The 19,739-nt window shown below is 30.0% G+C and overlaps 3 protein-coding genes across 10 annotated transcripts in view; 1 reads left to right on the forward strand and 2 right to left on the reverse strand.

The window, feature by feature from the left end:
• LOC127290390 (uncharacterized) overlaps positions 1 to 10,110 on the reverse strand; it is a 43,468-nt gene extending 33,358 nt beyond the window's left edge. Inside the window, exon 1 of one of the 2 annotated variants that reach the window (XM_051318903.1) lies at positions 9,952 to 10,110. The gene's annotated coding sequence lies outside the window, so the exon portion shown is untranslated. The remainder of the gene's footprint in view (positions 1 to 9,951) is intronic. The other variant, XM_051318904.1, reaches the window with a different exon arrangement.
• LOC127290392 (gonadal protein gdl) lies at positions 1,837 to 14,445 on the forward strand. Of its 6 annotated transcripts, none has more exons than XM_051318915.1 (2): positions 1,837 to 1,935; positions 13,476 to 14,445. In XM_051318915.1, exon 2 carries the CDS (start codon positions 13,537 to 13,539, stop codon positions 14,056 to 14,058), a length of 522 nt encoding a protein of 173 aa, XP_051174872.1. In that variant the 5' UTR covers positions 1,837 to 1,935; positions 13,476 to 13,536; the 3' UTR covers positions 14,059 to 14,445. The 6 variants fall into 6 exon arrangements, with proteins under 6 accessions (XP_051174872.1, XP_051174871.1, XP_051174868.1 ...); XM_051318914.1 differs by lacking the exon at positions 1,837 to 1,935 and adding an exon at positions 10,253 to 10,406; XM_051318911.1 differs by lacking the exon at positions 1,837 to 1,935 and adding an exon at positions 12,524 to 12,756.
• Positions 14,228 to 18,722, reverse strand: LOC127290389 (lon protease homolog, mitochondrial). Of its 2 annotated transcripts, none has more exons than XM_051318900.1 (10): positions 18,171 to 18,722; positions 17,832 to 18,062; positions 17,578 to 17,750; positions 17,075 to 17,382; positions 16,803 to 16,994; positions 16,415 to 16,719; positions 16,195 to 16,334; positions 15,844 to 16,126; positions 14,873 to 15,776; positions 14,228 to 14,789 (listed from the first exon to the last, which is right to left on the reverse strand). In XM_051318900.1, exons 1-10 carry the CDS (start codon positions 18,416 to 18,418, stop codon positions 14,565 to 14,567), a joined length of 3,009 nt encoding a protein of 1,002 aa, XP_051174857.1. In that variant the 5' UTR covers positions 18,419 to 18,722; the 3' UTR covers positions 14,228 to 14,564. The 2 variants fall into 2 exon arrangements, with proteins under 2 accessions (XP_051174857.1, XP_051174858.1); XM_051318901.1 differs by having other exon boundaries at positions 17,075 to 17,331; positions 18,171 to 18,721.
• Between the last annotated feature and the right edge of the window lie 1,017 nt (positions 18,723 to 19,739).

Raw genomic sequence — 19,739 nt, forward strand, 5'->3', positions numbered from 1 at the left:
TTCATTCAGTGTAGAACGTCTAGAGTCAAGCCTGGCGCAATCCAGAAAGCGTCTAGCATCGCTAGTCTGGAAGAACTAGCTTGGCTCAGTTCTGGTGCTACTCAGACACTAGTCAGACCCAGATCTGATGCTAGACAGAAAGTTTAGATAACTAAAAATTTTTATTTTGTAATTTCTAGACTGTGTCTAGCGATGCTGGTCTGGTACACGTTTGCGCAACCAATGTAGAGTCAGCATTAGGGCCTGTCCAGAATAGACCAAAAACATGAACGTATAAGTAACCTTACAATGTATTTTAAATGGATACGTTACGTTCACGTTAATGTTTTTGGTCTATTGTGGACACAACCTTAGGTTAGGTATAGGGTCGTGGGTTCGATCCCCGTGGGTGGTAAATTTTAATTTAATTCTTGAAATTTAATGTTAATCGTGCAATTTTACTGAGTTAATAAGAAGTGTGGATAATATTAATTTTTATTGTATGCGCAATTTTTTTAAGTTCAGAAATATAACGAATTGTTCTTATAAGTTAAATCAATTAAATTCAATAGAAAATGCTGGTCATCTGTCCAGCGCCAGGTCAGACCGCCTGAAAAGCCCGTCTGGCCAGCGTCTGACCGCTTCTAGCGTTACACTTTTGGCCAGCCGCTGGACAGAGTTTCTGGGCAGCTGCTAGTTTGGAAACTAGGCGGTCTGGCTAGAATCAGGCCAGCGCCAGAAGATTTTTCTACACATGTAGTTCCTCAAATCAGGCACTGCACAAAAATGTCAATTACACTTAAGTCAAATATTTTGATTTCTGAAAATACTATTTTATACAAAAAATCAAAATTTTGATTATTAAGTTTATGACATTTTTGTGGTTTGACAGATTTGAGAAGGTGAGTCCCGAGTGGCCGACCGGTTCATGAATCGGGATATGAGTCTCAATTATCAAGACGCCGTGATTCCGTGGTAAAGTATATGCGTATAGCGTCTGCAGGGTTCAATCTCTGAAGCGTGTACAAAAAAAATCTACTTTTTTGTCAGTGTAGTTTATTATGTAGAGATACAGAATTATTTCATTTTTCATGTGATTTTCAACAAATAATTTTCCACGCTTTAAATGATTAAACTTTATAAAGAATGATAATTTTAAGTCTTTTTAACAGCATCTTATTTATAAGATATGTACTTTGGTATAGCTTTTTGTAGATGTTTTTAACAACTTGCTTCTAACCCTACTGAAAATTCTCATGTAGGATCTTATATAGGATTATCCTATCCTATGTGTCATGTAAGAAACTATATAGGATCTTATGAAAAATCATATAGAAAATTGAGACATGATTTGAAGTGGGATTCGATGTAAATTTTTATAAACGTATTCTTAAGTAATAAATTATGTAAATTCCTATGTGAAATCCTACAATTTTTTCTGGTCCCATTTTTTCCTTCAATTTCTTATGTCAATTTCCTTCGTGTTTTCTCATTAAAAAACATATACTAAAATTCATTGCTCAATCCTTAACCATAAATTTTCCTATATCAAATCATACATCAAATCTTTTTCGATTCTTAAATAAAAAATTATTACAAAAAATCTGCCATGAAATCATATTAAAAATCCTCACGTGGGATCATATATATGATCTCATATAAGAATTAATCATATAGGAACTGAACTGTGTTCAGTTTTTAGTAGTCATAGAAAACGAAAATTATTTAAAATTTTGCTTTTTGCTTTAAAAGCTTTTGAGTTTTGTTGCTTGTCTATATTTATTACCTCAATAATCTTTTTCAAAGCCAATAAAACTTTTTTCTGATAAGACTATTTAATTTTAGATTATTATTTATAATAGTGTATGCAAAAGCGAAAAATCGTGGAACTATAGATTATCAGTATAGTAACAGTTTCCGGAATCAGTGAATCACGAAGAGTGCACGGTTAGTTTCGTAAGTATGCACGATGTTGTCTTTCAAACATCATAATCTAATGAATATACATATACTGAGGCAAATGAATTTTAATTGGAATATTTTCTTCTTTAATTTACTTCTGAGGTGTCAGAGTCCTACCCCCCCCCTCTCTCTCTCTCTCTCTCTCTCTCTCTCTAATTTTTACTAGAAAATCTATTGAGTGATATTTTGTTGTTATAAAAGGAATCTTAAATATATTGCACGCGTTTGTCATGTGCGCAAATGTCATTTTTGAATTTGACGCGCAGAAAAGCAAACACGTGCAATAACTGTAGTTTAACAAACATCAAAACAAGTCATCAAATAATAATTTTTCATATCATATATGTATTATTATTTCATCTTAGTATTGAGTATGGAATCAAATACATACATTGAACATTGTATATATATTCTTTGTTTAAACTTTACAGTACCTACTATTGCACATTTCATACACGTATTTTGAATTTTCACCAAGTTCATCAAGTTTCTTATTGAAAAGGCAGTATACTTTAAATTCTTTTATTGTATCCCAAGTGCAAAATCAACACGGCCCAATGCTGGCATATAGTATTGGCAAAACTGACACCGAGTCTGGGCAGACAATAGTGGGCCGATTGCGACCCAGTATTGCAAAAGTTAAAAAAGATTTAATTATTAATTAACTAATTAATTCATAATACATTTATAACACAAGTCCTGACACACAGAGAAAACAGGATAATTAAACTTACTATGAGGAGTGTAAAACTAGTCAAAATTTATCGTTTTTTTCAATTTTTTGACAAGAAATGTTTAATTGCAAAAAAAATTAATATAAACGATTAAAAATATTTAATTTATATATTATAAGAATTAAATTAGAACATTTTTCATTTCATTACATATGGTTTTTAAATTTTCAGTAATTAAGAAGTTTTATTTGTCAGCTATCCTTGTAATAATTCGTATAAAAAGACAATTTTTTCGAAGAGAAATAGTACATTGTGCAACGAGAGCGGAAAGAAGCTGTTTTCCGACGAGATTGAAATCTCGTAGGAAAATGCTACTTTCCGCTCGAGTTGCACACAGTGCTTTGTGCAACATCTGCAAGAAAAAAGCTATTTTATATGCTGTTTTGAAGAATAAATTTAAGGTTATGTTGTCTAATATGCTTGAAAGTGTGCATCAAAATGTACTTTGCTGCACACTTTATCAGAATGCAGAAATCAACAACTTTGTGCTTCATTTACAGGTGTTGCACAAAATAATTTAACTATTTATAAATATCTTATTTGAGTTATGTTATACTAAATTTTAATATAATTATACGAATTTTTATTTACTAACAAAAGTTGTTTTAAGAAAAATGCGTTTAAAGTTTTAATTATGATTTATTGGATATACCTTTAATCTGCAATACCAGCGCCATATAATCAGTGGAATTTCACTGACTAGTTGTAAAAATTAATAGCGAAGATTTAAAATAAAGTAGAAATGTTACTGCATTAGATTATATATAGGGTAAGTCCGGGATAGGTGGCCATAGTTTTTTTAAATATCCGTAAAAATAAAACAGAAGCAATTTATGTATTAATTTTTATTGCTTATTAAACAGTGAAGACTATATTTTGAAAAAACAAAAAAATATTTAAAATATTTAATGATAACAATTTGAAAACTAATGTTTCTTAAAAAACTGCAATTGGCCATCTCTCCCGAAATATACAGGTAAGATGGCTATAGGTGTCTGAGACAGATGGCCAATGCTTTAAATTAATTTTGGCTTTTGGTTTACCGCAGATTTTGCTTTGAAATCATTTATAGAGCTCTTATCTTCTTCTAAAAACAATTTTCGAACATTTTTTATTAAATTCAGAATAATATTCATCAAGTTAAAAATGACAAATATTAAAGTAAATCCAATTGTCAATAATTGTAATGAAAATAAAATAACATTTTTCATTGATTTAATGTTTTATTTAGTAAATTACGGAATTTAAGAGGAGCTGGTAACGAAAAAAAGAGTGCCCGCTTCACATTATCATAGCATGGCCATCTCTCCCGAAGTCATAAGACAGAAAGACACATATATTATTTAAATAAATAGAAAAAATTAGTATCTAATTTCTAGGTTATTACAAAGCTTAGGTCGTGTACTGTTCAAGAAAACAAAAAATTAACAATTATTCCAAAAAAATACACTACTACAATAAAAAACGTGAACATAACACCTGTTTTCAGAACTAGGCACACCAATAAAGAAGGTTTATATTTCATACAACATTTTTTTCGACATATTTTTTGCTTTTATTTACATTCTGTCATTAAATCAAGTTTGAATATCGATAATAAGTGACAGTTAGTAACAAATTCTGGAAAATATTTGAGTTGGCCATCTCCCTGGGACTTACCCTATAGAAAAATACCTTAGCCGAGCACCCAGTACAGTACACGGAAAAAAATAGTTTGGAAATCTTTCATTAATCAGGGTTGCCAGAGTTTCAACGCGCCGAACCGCGGATAGACGGCACTGACGTAGCCCAAAAACCGCGGGAAGCTTCAAATATTTACAAATTTATAAAAAATTTGTAAATAATTTTTTGTTAATAACAATTTTATATATATATATGAAAAAATAGATGTAAGACTAATTTAAAAGTTACTTTTTTTATTTCTTTTTATTATTATGCTAATAAAATTTTTATTTTTATATATTAAATAACTTTAATATACAGGTATCGCAGGTATTAAAATTTTTCAATAAAAACTGAAACAACATTTTAACATGAACAGGAACGTAAATTTAGAAAAACGTAGCACTGGCAACCGATGAACACTTTTCGAAGTGATTTTCAAACAAATTCACTACAAGGCGCCAATTGACAGTTTTCATACTTTTAATGATTTACTATTCGATTTTCTAGTATTGTTAAAAAAAATGTCCTAGTAGCCCAAAAAAGCAATTTTATAAGAAAAAATAGCCCAAATTGCTACTTTTAGCGAAACTGAAATTTAAGCCGCGAAACATTCCCAAAAAATAGCCCAAATCGCGCTTTGTAGCCCAATCTGGCAACCCTGTCATTAATTTTTTTCAAGATTTTACGAACTTTTTTTGTGCGCGTGCGCAGACATTGATTGTTATGAAGAGAGTGATGAACGTTCGTGAAATCTCGGAAAAAGTTAATGAAAGATTTCCAAACTTTGGGACCGTCCAAAAGTGAAAAACTATAGTTTACGAAAGTTTCGTGAACTATTTTTTTCCGTGTACCACGATCGGGTTCAAATTCAAGCACTTAAAAAGTGTTTCTACTTATAATTGATATTGATTCGTATTTTATATACCCTTAAACACCTTTTAGAGGAAAAAATTTTTTTTGCTTTTTTGAAAATTCGAGAGTGGTTTAACCCCTTAAGAAGATCAGATTGACTAAATAAATTTTTAACATTGAAAATTTAACACTCCAGTTTTCTCCGTGCAGAAAACGCAATCTTTTAAACATTTAAAAATTCTAACGCTCGCGGGGATCGAACTCGCAAACTAACGTGTCGAAGTCTAACACGTCAACCACTACACTACGCAAAAATGTTTTGATCTAAAAAAACATTTCAGCCGTTAATGCGTCATTACTAGGCCGAGATTCGTCTCATTATTGGGTCAAACCATTATATTTCAACTAAAGTGGTCGCTGACTAATTTTTAAAAATTATAATACTTTGCAGGAATGATTTTGAAGTTATCAAGATCACGAAATGAAAAGAATTTTATTAAAAATTTAAATATTTATTGTAAAATATGAATTTAAAGTATATGAGGTGCTAAAAACTGTCAATTTTTTAGCCATTAGAAAATATGCAAAAAAACATAGAATTTACCATAAAAATAAAAAAAAATTATTGGAATTTACTAAGAATGAATAAATTTATCATTATCAATTGATATAATTATTTAAAGATGTGAAGTAATATATAAAATATGATTTCCAAGTGCACCTGTCAAATAACCTAATTTTGCGATTTTTATTCATTAATTATAAAAAATAGAAAACATTAAATTAAATAAAAACTTACCAAATATGAAGTTCTTGCCATAAACTTTTAGAATTTCTTTGCACTTTTCTTCTTTTCTATTCATAAGTATGAAAAATTTAAAAAATAAAATAGCTACTTTGTCTATTTTCACTATTTTTGAAAGTCAATAACTTTCTTGGAGAAAAATGAAAAAATATGGGGTTTCGAAAATTATTTAAATACACACTACATATACATTCACTGAAAATTTCGCATTGGTCCCGAAGCTATTTTCGAAGATAAAGTAGATTAAAAATTTCGTATTTTTTAGGCGAAATTTTCAGTGAATGTATATGTAGTGTGTATTTAAATAATTTTCGAAACCCCATATTTTTTCATTTTTCTCCAAGAAAGTTATTGACTTTCAAAAATAGTGAAAATAGACAAAGTAGCTATTTTATTTTTTAAATTTTTCATACTTATGAATAGAAAAGAAGAAAAGTGCAAAGAAATTCTAAAAGTTTATGGCAAGAACTTCATATTTGGTAAGTTTTTATTTAATTTAATGTTTTCTATTTTTTATAATTAATGAATAAAAATCGCAAAATTAGGTTATTTGACAGGTGCACTTGGAAATCATATTTTATATATTACTTCACATCTTTAAATAATTATATCAATTGATAATGATAAATTTATTCATTCTTAGTAAATTCCAATAATTTTTTTTTATTTTTATGGTAAATTCTATGTTTTTTTGCATATTTTCTAATGGCTAAAAAATTGACAGTTTTTAGCACCTCATATACTTTAAATTCATATTTTACAATAAATATTTAAATTTTTAATAAAATTCTTTTCATTTCGTGATCTTGATAACTTCAAAATCATTCCTGCAAAGTATTATAATTTTTAAAAATTAGTCAGCGACCACTTTAGTTGAAATATAATGGTTTGACCCTATTATAAAAGGTAATTTGCCGCAAAAGATTAAACACTTCTGCCACTGATGCGCCATTATGGGGACGAGATTCGACTCATCATTGGTAAAAAGAATTTAACGTAAAAGACTCAAATCTTTCGCCATTGATGCGCCATTAATGGACCGAAATTTGTCTCAACATTGGAAAGATGATTTGTCAAATTAAAATTTCTGAGAACCGGTGCCAATATAGCCCAGTAATGAGACGAATTGCTCACCAATACTGACCTAGTAACATATTTGCCGTACTTCGACAGACAATACTGGGGGCAGTCCTGGCATTTCGCACTTGTTATTAAATTTTTCCCAGATAGCATAACTGTTTGCAGCAAGTTTACAATGCCAAGATGCGAGTTGTCACAGTAAATTTTAAACTTAAACGTAAACAAAAGATGTATTGCAAAGCACAAAGTTGTTTTTTTTTTAAGATGGATCGCAGTAATATTATTTGATTTTTAATTTTTTTAAACTGTCGTTTACATAAAGCAGCCAACTGATAATTGCCAAATGAAATCGTATATATTTGTTTTCTTTTTATATTTTTACAATTTCTTCTTTTTTATCCTGTGATTTAATTACTTCAATTTACAAAAAAATGACCAAAGTAATTTTTAAGAAAACTTAAAAATTTGATTTTCCTAAAAATTGCTTCTCAAAATTTGTGAAAATTTTCCACAAATTATTTTTAAAACTTTTCATAAATCTTACTTATTCGTTGCAAACTCGCAAAAGGAAGACTCAGTACTAAACCCAGCGATTAATTTTATCTTTTCCAAAAAATGAATAATAAAATTGGATTTTCTGTACAAGATTTGACATTTTTAATAAACTAATGATTATTTATATGTATTGCAATGAAATATCCTTAACTGAAACATTATATAAATTTACATGGAACCTTTTTTGCGGCTATTAAGAAAAGGATCACACTGCTTAATACTTTTAAAGCTAGGATAATAAACACTTGCTTATTAATTTTAATAAGACGTAAAATATTTCTGCATATAGGGTAACTGCACCAGTGGTGGATCAATTAAGCCTACTAAATTTATTATTTTGACTTTAAAGGTGTACAGATTTTTTCAAATGAAAAATATAGGGTAATCTTTACAATAGTATGAATTAACAAGTCTTCAAGGACACTATCGTGTAGTTTTCGACCTGCTTGTAACGTTTACACCCCCTCACACCCCCATTCAACAATAAAATGACATTGCTCCAGTCGTGGATCATTTACCCCTTTACACTACACAAAAATAACTTAATGATGTAAATTTTTTTTCAAAAGTATTCTATATCGAAAGAATTGATTACTTTCTACTCTAAAAATTAAAAAAATTTAGACTAAACAATTATTTTTTAAGATTTCATGTGAAAAAGCATAAAATCAACAATTGTTGTATTGCTTTGTTTTCCTAAATATTTTCAAATGATTTTATTTCATAAAACTTATCTATACACCTCCCCTAAACGATAGAAACATTTAGTTCAATTAGAAATAGCTTATTTTAACCTTTTTAACGCTGTTGATCCACCATTGGTACCTGATCCACCACTGGTGCATTTACCCTATATGTATCGTTTAAAAAATCCAGAGACACCAGTTGCACCTGGAAATGCTTATATATACATTCATATGCAAAGTACACCTTGATTATAATTAAGCTTTAGAGTCTAAGTAGTGTTCACATATGACAACAAATGTTTATTATATTATCTAGAGCAAACTTTTGATAAAGCGCTCGAACTTCTTACATGAAAATTAATATATTGGTATGTGTAACTTGTTTCTCGTCTCATTTATTATGCAACCTGTTTTGTTCTGAAACAAACACATTCAGTAAAAAAATTGCTTTAAAACGTAACTTAAGTAAAGCTGCTGCTTTGCTGATAACAATTAAATTAATAGCGTCTACAAATCTTTTCCATTTTACTGCTTTTCTTATCACGTTAGTTTAATTTTCAAACGTCTCTTTCTAAATAATATATTTTTTTGTATTAAAAGCAATTTAAACAATAAATTGTATTATTTAATTGGAACCGTAATAAATTATCATATATTAACATAATATATAAACATTTATCATCAACATCTTCTTATAATAATAATATTTTTTCATTTTCTCAAATATCTGTCATCCTTTAAAATTTCAGAAGAAATTCAAAAATTAATAAATTTTTTTCGAAACATACTGTGACAGCAATATACCTAGTTACTGACAGACGTGATCAGTAGTATTCATTTTCATTAAATAAAACTTTTTAACGGTACATTTTGCACTTTCAACTTGGAAATTACGTGCAACTGATCACTTCTGACAGACATTGTTTTTTACGCATAAATAAAACTAATCCAATAATTTTTATTATGAAAATTCATTAAAGCCTTTAATGAACAATAAATGTTAGTATTTTATTTAACAATGCGAGTTTTGAAACCTTTGGTTCAGAAATAAAATAATTTTTGAAACAAAAGATCATTAAAATATTATGCATATATCATTATAATTAATCAATCGACGAATAATATTTTAATACTGATTATATTATATAATGATAAATAATAATTCATTTTTACGGAAGCTACAGCAGTAAATGATGCTAAATTTAAACATTCAACATTATTCACTAGTGTAGATCCTGTAAAAATTAATTATCATTATATTCAAAAGATTTGTTAATTAATACAATTATTGTTAGTAAACAACTTAACATTAATTAATTTTTCTAATTTATTACTTCATATTTATGTAAACAGGATAACATTATAAAACCCATTAAATAACATTTACCTTAAATTTTCTTAAGACAAAGCTCGTGAGATTATTTCACTTTCACATCTTTATAGTTTACATAATTTAAAATTTATTTTAATTTGATTAAACTTGACAAAATTAATAAGTAAATCTTACCAAATTAATAATCAATATACTTTTACTACTTCTTAAACTACAGTAATGTATATATTTATATCAAGAAAAAAATCACATCAAATTCAATTTGAAATAAAAATGTGAAAATAATTTCACTTTACTCACTGTATAAATATAGACTTATAAATTTAATTATTATCTACTTCTGTAGACAAAATCTTGCCGATGAAATAAGGAAACCAAATTAATGGAAATATGAAAAGGAAATACTACAGAAGTTCGTCATGTAATTACCGGCGCAATTAGAATTTACAAAGTGACCGGCTTTTTTATTTATCGGTTGGTGCTATTTCTAGAAGTCTAGAACGATCTTTCCTTTCATGGTCTTTCGATTAAATCAGAGAGGATAGACTACAGGAGACCAATGTAGTGTATACGAAAACGGTCAATTTTTGTCGGAAGCTGTTAGTTCCGAAACTTCTCACGCGCTGCGTTGCAAACAGATAGATACCAGAAGTTCTAAAATGAACATGTGCTTCTTAGTTAATAGCATACATCGTGATATATGGTTTTCCGTCAGAATCACATGTTTTCGGTGAAATAAATAAATAATGTATGAGGTAAGTTTAGAATTCGCCAAAGTGTAAATTTTTTAGTTTAAATTATGTGTTTTAAATTTTTATTTATATATTATGATATAATGAAATATATTTCATTATTTAAAATTTAATATAAGTTACCGTTATTATATAAATGATGATTAAAATTTTTGCCAGTTTATAAGGTTCGTTAATTTATGAAATATTATTTAATATTGTATTTATTATATTATTTAATTAAAGTTGTGTCAAAAATCTTTTTTTTATACCATTATGAAAAAACTTTATAACTATAGATATATTTAAAATTATATTTAAACTTTACATTTCCAAATAAAAATTAATGTTATTAATGCAAATCAATTGTTTTTATTTTGTAAATACTTAGGTATATATTTTGGGAAATGATAAATACCTGTGCTATGTATATATAACCATATTTTTTAAAATAAGCTTGCTAAATAGACAGTGATTAAATTATTTAATATGTTATAGAAATATACCTAAATTTATGTTATGTTATTCAAAAGAATAACACAGCTAACAGATCAAAACAGATATTTCTTGACGTGCGTACGTTGGTGGTATCTATCTGTTTTTTTCGCCACCTATGGGGATGTATGAGTATAATTAGTCTCCTTTAGTCTATTCCCCTTGGATTAAATCATGTGAGGACTACCTTGTGACCATAAACTACATAATTTTCGTGTTCTGTCCCATGTCGACGTGAAATAAAAGCTGAGGAGAAATCGAAAGAGATGAACTGATATCACTTTCTCTCACTCATATTCGGTGTTTTCGGGAGTTGCTGTAACTGTAAGTATACTGTCAGTATGTTGTGATTGGCAGATCCATCAGCATGTTTATTCTGATTTGGTAATTTTTTACTGTCAGCAACTCCCGAAAACACCCATTAAGGAGCTTCTACAATAGGTCCAAGAAGCAAGTCGAACTTCAAGGCCTTTTCCGAATTGGGATTTTTGTCGCACTTTTGATAAAGTGTATACTCGGGAAGTATGCAGTTTCCTTGTTTTCGCATGGAAAAACAAGGAAACTGCATACTTCCCGAGTATACACTTTATCAAAAGTGCGACAAAAATCCCAATTCGGAAAAGGCCTTGAAGTTCGACTTGCTTCTTGGACCTATTGTAGAAGCTCCTTTATGGTTTTGCTTTCCGACGATGTTAAGGACTTTTTGCTCGCGATTGGTATCAATGCTTTGATGACGTCACTGCGCTTGCGAACCAACGCGTCAATCACGCAACGCAAACATTTAGGAACATATTGGAGAAAGGGCTTAAGAAGAAAAAGAAGAAACATATTTGTGTCTCTCTTACTCTAACTGATGCCTGCACAGGCAGCCGAGCTGTGAACGCTCCATAAGAAGTATAAAATGGTTGTACTAATATTCAATTTATATTTAGAAATAATAATAGAAAAAAATAACTGCATGAACTTTTTTATTTATTTCTTTTACTTTTCTTAATATTACAAAAAAATTTTACACTCAGCCAATGTATTTAGAGGTTAAAGACATTTGTTTACATTTGAACACAACTCGATTATTACGCCCTCGTCTTTATTGCGGCCTATACGAGAAACTTTTGGTCACGCTATCTGACGTTCATCCCATGAATGGGAGTTTCGGGACCTGTATATTAGGCTGTGTCAGTTCATCGAGATGTATGTTATTAAAAAGATATAAAATATTATGTGATATATTATGTAATCACATAAAATGTGATTAGTAAACAAACACCCCTAACCTCAAAATTTATATTTTATCACGAATTCAGAGAATCTATCAATGCAATTGAATCAAATATATAACAAAACTAATTATCAACACACATTTTAATTTTATTATATGTCAACAAGCGTTTGTCACGTTTAAAATATGCATAAAATTGATGAAAGTGGAAACAAATTTTCTTCCCCATAAGAATAACATTGTGTCGTCTGTTTATTGTCCCTCCAAGCCTCTGACGTCATATCATGAACTCGAAATATCTCGATGAACTGGCCTGGCACAGACACAGCCTAAGGCCAAAGCAGAACAGCTTGACGAACGTGGTTCATGAGATAGAAAAGGACACAAATATATCTCTGTCCTTTTCTAACGCATGTATCTTGTTCGCGTACTATTGTGCGTTGGCCCATACGACCGTAAACAAAGCAGACGACACGTTATAATCGAAATCTAGAATTAAATTCAAAGGCACCTTTTTCATATTTATTCAGATATTTTGAGCCCTTGAAACGCTTATGGACATGAAAGAACTATAAAGTATACATTGTTAATTGTATTAGACATTTGACTCAGTTGCATTTGCGAAATCTACAGATTTACGATTAAATACTTTATAGTGAGGTTAGGCCTGTTTGTTTACTATATATTATAGTATATAAAAAACGAAGTGCCTATTTCTACGCTAACGTAAGCTGATATTTCAAAACTAAACCTACGCGAAGTGACAGCGAAATGAAAAATTAACGTAAACCGATCTCCCAAAACTAAACCTACGCGAAATGAAAAAAGTTTCGAAAAGTGACACCCGTGGGGTAAGTTTCACTTTTCACTTATCGTAAAAAAAAAAAAAATTCACCATTATTCAGGATCCAACGAATTTCGCAAAATACTTTCGGCCATATCCACCCCCTCTCGCCAAGGTTTTTTTAAAAAGAAAAGCGAGCAGTACCTTACGCGGCCGAAGGCCGTGTTTACTATTTTGCATTCACATGTTTTTTACTACGCTAGTGTAATGATGAAGTGTATTTACACTTCGCGTAACTATAGTTTTGGAAATCAGTTTACGTTAGCGTAGGTATAGAGCCAGCGTATAAAAAATATATAAGAGGAATATATATACTGATTACTGTCAAAATGTAAAATGCAGAACAGAGAAACCCCTATACGTGACACTTCCCCTAGTGAGAAAAAAAATGTATACATTTCCAATTTGTATTTGTATAAAATCCACATAAACATAAGTGCAATTAAAGCATGCAAGACAATTCAATTGTAAAAGTACAGAAAATGGTAATAATTTTAGAGTTGTAATATGTTAAAAAGTTTCCTTTTTTTTTCAGTGCAGTGTTATGGTGTTTGCTGCGTATTTTGTTGACAGTTTGAAATAACAAGAAGTAAATAATGGATGCAGATCCAACTCCTCATGATTTACAAAGAAAACTATACTTCCTAGTTGAGCAACTTCAACAAATGGCTTCCACACTGCCTCCAAAATATCAAATGCGACTTCCATATGAGTTATTGTCGGGATTAGCAAATTCTCTTTTAAACGATACTATTTTTGAAATTGTCAAAGGGCTTATGGAAATTCAGCACGTTACAGAAAAACATCTTTTTCAGCAACGATTACAGTTATTGAATCATCATAAAATTGAAGTACAGGAAACAATGTCCACATTAATTATTGAAGAAGATCGAGCGTCTGCAAAAGATGCGCTGAATAAAAAACATAAGGAAGAATTAAAAACAACTGACATGAAATTAGTTTTGCAATTAGATCAAAAAGTTTCTGATCAACAGAGTATTCTTGAAAAAGCCGGTGTACCTGGTTTTTATGTTACAACCAATCCAGTGGAAATTCAGGTGCAAATGCGACTTTGTGACTTTATTATTCGATTAAGCAAAATGGATATTCCTAGATAACAATTGTAGTTGATTTTAAAATCAATTTATTGAAAAGTATCAGATCGTTTATTTATAATTATAAGGAATGAATGTGTGTACTATAATAAAAATTTGTTTTGTTTTGGTAGTCGAAATTTAAATTTGTATTGAAAAATATCCTCATTGTTTGCAACTTTGAAAATAAGGATAAGGCTGTATTATCGATTTATTACAATTATAACTGTTTCAAATACAATTTTTAATCAACACTTCCATAATATATTCTTATCTTGAATGTTTAACCACTAAAAATTTGCAGTTGCAGTTGGCAAAAAATAAGTAAAATGAACAAAAAATGCTGTACATATTTACAATGTAATCTTCTTTATCAGAATTGAAAAATATATTTTTCTACGCTACAGTGTATTCAAAGTAGTTTCAACATTCTGAATACCCAATTCATATAAAAATTAACAATCTTGATAATAATTTTTAAATTTCTATTGAAACTTGTTTCTGGAGGTAAAGGTTTGATGCATATTCATTTATGTTTTTTCTGGCTCGGAAAAAAGAGGTGACTGTTGAATTTGTGGAGTCTGGAAAGAGCCATGGAATTGGTCGGTGCCATTTTCAAAACATATCCTGTATACTTCTTTAAAGGAAGAAACAAAGTGCACTTCTAGACCTTCGGTGATATATTTTGCAAGATTATTGAAATCTCTCTCATTTCCTTCTGGCAAAATTATACATTTAGCTCCAACACGTTTCGCCTGAAAAATATTTTTTTATTTAGTATTAAAGGAAAAGAATAAATGCGAAGGGTCCATTGAAAATTTAGCTTTAAAGTGCTTACAGCAATTGTTTTTTCTTTAATTCCCCCAACTGGGAGAACTTTTCCCGTTAAGCTGAGTTCCCCTGTCATGGCAACATCTTGTCTAATTGCCTGATTTTTCGCTAGAGAAATAAGGGCAGTTGCAATCGTGACTCCAGCACTGGGTCCATCTTTAGGAGTAGCACCTTCAGGTACATGCAAGTGAAGATGCGCATGTTGAAAAAATTCATTAGAAGGATCAACAGTGCTTAAAAAGCTTTCTGCTACAATTTTTGAAATGCTGATTGATTCTTTCATCACATCTCCAAGATGCCCTGTGTAATTCAAAGAACCTTTATATTTTTTCGTGGTTTCCATAAATTTTGTTCTGGTTTCTATAAAAAGAGTTGATCCTCCCATAGCTGTCCATGCAAGCCCCATAACTACACCTGGAGGAGTAACTTGATACATTCTGTCGTGCATAAATAATGGTTTTCCCACAAAGTCTTCGAGATTATCGCACAAGACATGAATTTTTTCTGTTTCTTTCGTCACAATTTTGTAAGCTACATTCCTATGTACTTTACCGATATATTTTTGCAAATTCCTAACTCCGGATTCTCGACAATAAGACTTAATCAGTGAGTTCAAAGCGTTGTCATGAATTACTATCTGTTCATTTGAAAGGCCAGAGTCTTTCATTGCTTGTGGGACCAAATATTGTTGTGCTATAGCGAGCTTCTCCTCGGCAACATATCCGGACATTTCAATCATTTCCATTCTATCTTTGAGAGGTCCCGGAATCGTGTCAATGACATTTGCTGTGCAAATGAAGAGCACTTTTGATAAATCAACCGCAACATCAAGATAGTGATCTAAAAAGTTTGCGTTCTGCTCCGGGTCCAACAATTCTAAAAGAGCCGATGCTGGGTCTCCTTGATGACCTCTGAAAAGAATTAAATTAATTTCATTAAATTGCAAACATCTGCACGCAATCGAAAGGGTATACATACTTTCCTATCTTGTCAACTTCATCAATCAAAATTAATGGATTTTCGGTTTTTGTTTTTTTCAAGCACTGAATCACTTTACCAGGCATAGCGCCTACGTAGGTTCTTCTGTGTCCTTTAATTTCGGCAACATCAGTCATTCCTCCGACACTGAACCGAAAATACTCTCTATTTAAGGCTTTTGAAATTGACTTTGCTATTGAAGTTTTTCCCACTCCAGGTGGACCATGAAAGCATAAAATTGTTCCTTGTGTCGATCCTTTCAATTGACTGACGGCAATAAATTCTAAAAGCAATTTATTCAAACAATGTTACTCTTGTACATTTTAATATATGTTTATTTTTATTATTCACCATGTATTAATTTCTTGACATCCTCCATTCCGTAATGATCGTTATTTAAAATTTCGACAGCCCGTTGCAGATTTAAATTTTCCGGACTTGTTACTCCCCAAGGCATAGAAGTTAACCAGTCTAAATAATTTCTTGTCACACTAGAAAAGTAATCAATTTCATTATTAAGTTCAGGTTAGAATAATTTTTTCTCCAAAAATAATAAAACTTTGTCACTAACTTGAATTCGCTGCTGTGACTTTCCAAGAAACTTAATTTATTCAATTCTTCTTCCAAAACATCCATAACCGGTTTTGGAACTACTTTCTGTCGAATTCTTTCTCTAAACTTTTCTTCAATAGCATCCTTGTCATCTTTCTCAAGTCCCAATTCCTTCTTTATTGCTTTCATTTGTTCGTGAAGTATGTACTTTCTATGTTGCTGCTTGACTTTCTCTTCAACTTCTCTTCCAATTTTTTGTTGAAGTTTACACAGGTCATACTCTTTTTTTAAAAGCGCTAAAGACAATCGAAGTCTTTTAAGAATCTAAATTATTATTGAAAATAAATTTGTTTAAAATGTAATTACATTAAATGAAAAATATTGATTTAAAAGTAAACAAGGCCTACATCCATTTCTTCAAGAACTTGCTGGAGCTCTTGAGCATCAGCACCTGTTAAAGCGGCCCCCAAATCACTGAGATAAACTGGATTGTCAACTACTCTTTGTCCTTGATGTAACATTTGTTGCAGAGATTCGCGATATAAAGGATTCATGCTAATTATATCTCTAATAGTTTTAATTAATTCTTGGGTCAATGCCTAAAAACAGTATGTAACATATATTGATAGTATGTAAGGACATGCAATTAATTATGCTTACATTATGCTACATTTTCTACCTTAATTTCCTCGGTTTGTCTAAATTTCTCATGTGTAATATTTACAACTTCAGCCATCAAAAATGGTTGCGCAGAATGCTCAGCAAGTTGTGGATTTACTTTCTGTGTTTCGTCAATCGATTTTTCTTCTGCAACGGCTACTTCTGAGATAGTTTCTTCCACAGGCTCTGTTTTTACATCGTCAGTGTGTTTCTGCTCCACTTTCTTTCGCAGAAAAGGCCTACGAGCTTTCTTACTGCCACCGCTCATTGCATCGTCTACAGGAACGGTAATTGTCGTATTTAATATAGGAAACGTCAGTTTCATCTCTGTGTAAAGTAGATCATTCCAAGAATATATTTAACATTATGTAAGTTAAAAATTTACTTTCCTTTTAAAATTTAAAAAGAAATAAATAATTACATATGAGAGAGTATGTGGTTGGGCATGACATACCAACCATGTCCAACCACATTCTCGCATGATGATAATAATATTATGCATTCAAAAATTCTTCTTCTTACCATGTGTAGACTTGGGAGTTATTTCCTCTAATATCTGGCCCACAATTTTTATTCGCCTATGAGCCATTACAACGAGTTTTAAACGATCCCCCAAATCTTGAGCTTCATGAATTTGTGCAAAAGTTCCAACTGAATAAACGTCATCTAAATTCTGAACCACTTCCGATTCATTTCTATTAAAAATCATTAAACCAAAGACAATTACTTAGTACTAGTTAAAATGTAATTTTTTATAATCTAAGAGACAAACTTACTCTTCGTTCTTTTTTAAGAATATTCCTATATATGGTTGATTTAATTTCACTTTTCGTCTAATCAAGTCAATAAGAATTGGATTTGTTATTTCAATAAGTTTTACAAAACGAGGAAAGACTGGATGTCTATTGATTGCTATAACTGGAACGTGAGGCCAAATTTCTGGAACAACTACTGTTGCTGGTAAAGTAGCAGGATATTCATCCGATTGATCTCCATCTTCACTGGAACTATCCGTTTTCAAATTAAACAATTCAAGTTTTATTATACTTACATTATGGATCGATATTATTTTAAAACAGTCAACTAAAGTATACAAGTTATGAACTGAAACTAACCTCGAAGAACTTTTGTCAAAGGGTTTTTTGGTAGAAAATGTCCTTGTTGAAATAATCATTAAATTCTGACAATATCCTCCAATTTTTTCTCTAGATGTGCACAAATTTACTACTTTAGATTCTGATAAAATTCTAAGTCTAACCGGTAAACCTGTTACTTCCTGACGTTGACACAAATAATTTTTGGTAAATAACCGATTAATTGTTACTCGGGGCCGAGAAACTGTTAGTAATTTTAATTTAAACATATTTGCCCTAAATTTATTTTTTTAAATAAAAAAACAATGTTTATAAACGATACTCTATAGACCCATAATAACCACACTTTTCTAAAAACAGGAAACTTTTTTTAAACATGATATATCACATAACCATCGACATATTAAAATTATAGAATTGAATCGCACCACTGTCAGCAGTCGGAAGCGTGAGATTCGGCGAAAGTCGATTTAACCGACAAGCCTTAACTTCAAGGCGGTTCCAGAATAGGTTCAAGTCTAGGGCCGTTTCCGAATTGGAATTTTTAGCGCATTTTTGATAAAGTGTGTGACGTCTGGCGTCTGCTTCTAGTAAAAATTTCTAGGGAACTCGAAAATGAATCAAATGAGTCGAGAAATTTCAATCCAAATTAAAAAATTTAGACTCAGATGAAATTTTAAGTTATTTAATTGAAATAGATTTTCTCTTTGTCTTTCATTATGAAACATATATATATATAGTAATTGTTATTATAAATTGATATTTGTTATTTAACGAAAAGAAAATATAAGCTAAATATTTATTGAAAAATCCAATAAATATTATTTGATATTGATTATAATTAGTAAATATTTTTAAATCATGTAAAATTATCGTTAATAATTTTAAATGATATTAATATGAGCGTAAAAGTATTTTATAATAATATTAATTATGCAATTAAAATTATATTTATAAAAAAATTGTAAATAAATAAACAAAATGTTTATTTATAATTTAAAGTTATTGAAAATTCTAATATTTTAATATTTAGGAGTTTTGGTATTAAAATTCAATATGGCGGCGATTTTTCTACGCAGTAATGCAATGACTCATGCGAGACGTCTTTTAATCTAAAAATAGCAAATTTTGATTTTACTCGTTAACTACGTAGCATAGATCGTAATGACTATTCAGAAGTTGACCTTGAGCCGTTGAGATTTATTGGTCGAAATGCACGACATGAGCGCTCAGATTGGTTGAATGAGTAAGAGGGGATAAAACTCCTCCCTCTAACGAAAGTATATAAAGCGAGCATCTTCGGCTTGAATTTCAGAACATTTTGAGAATTGTTAGAAGCAAGAAGTGTTACGCGTATCTTCTGATTCTCAAACTAAGTATTGTAATTAACTTAGAGTAATTACAATAAATATTATATTGTAAATAATTTTAATTAAGTATTGTGAACAATATTCAAACATTTAAAGACGAATAACAATTCTTTAATTGTTATAATAATTAACTATTGAGAATTATCAAATAAATTGCAATTTTATTTAAATTAACAAAACAATAATGATAATTCTACAATTCAACTGAAAATTATTAAAT

The sequence above is a fragment of the Leptopilina boulardi genome, unplaced genomic scaffold (genome assembly GCF_019393585.1).
Source record: "Leptopilina boulardi isolate dan_hultmark-lab unplaced genomic scaffold, ZJU_Lbou_2.1 LbouV2_64, whole genome shotgun sequence".
NCBI lineage: Eukaryota > Metazoa > Arthropoda > Insecta > Hymenoptera > Figitidae > Leptopilina > Leptopilina boulardi.

What these genes read in the sequence shown, in the direction of transcription:
- LOC127290392 (XM_051318915.1), top strand. Translation starts at nt 13,537, where the DNA reads ATGGATGCAGATCCAACTCCTCATGATTTACAAAGAAAACTATACTTC.
- LOC127290389 (XM_051318900.1), bottom strand. Translation starts at nt 18,418, where the DNA reads ATGTTTAAATTAAAATTACTAACAGTTTCTCGGCCCCGAGTAACAATT. An exon ending in GACAAACCGAGGAAATTAAG is followed by an intron (nt 16,995 to 17,074) that starts GTAGAAAATGTA and finishes TACTGTTTTTAG; the next exon opens with GCATTGACCCAAGAATTAAT. An exon ending in GAAGTTGACAAGATAGGAAA is followed by an intron (nt 15,777 to 15,843) that starts GTATGTATACCC and finishes AATTCTTTTCAG; the next exon opens with AGGTCATCAAGGAGACCCAG.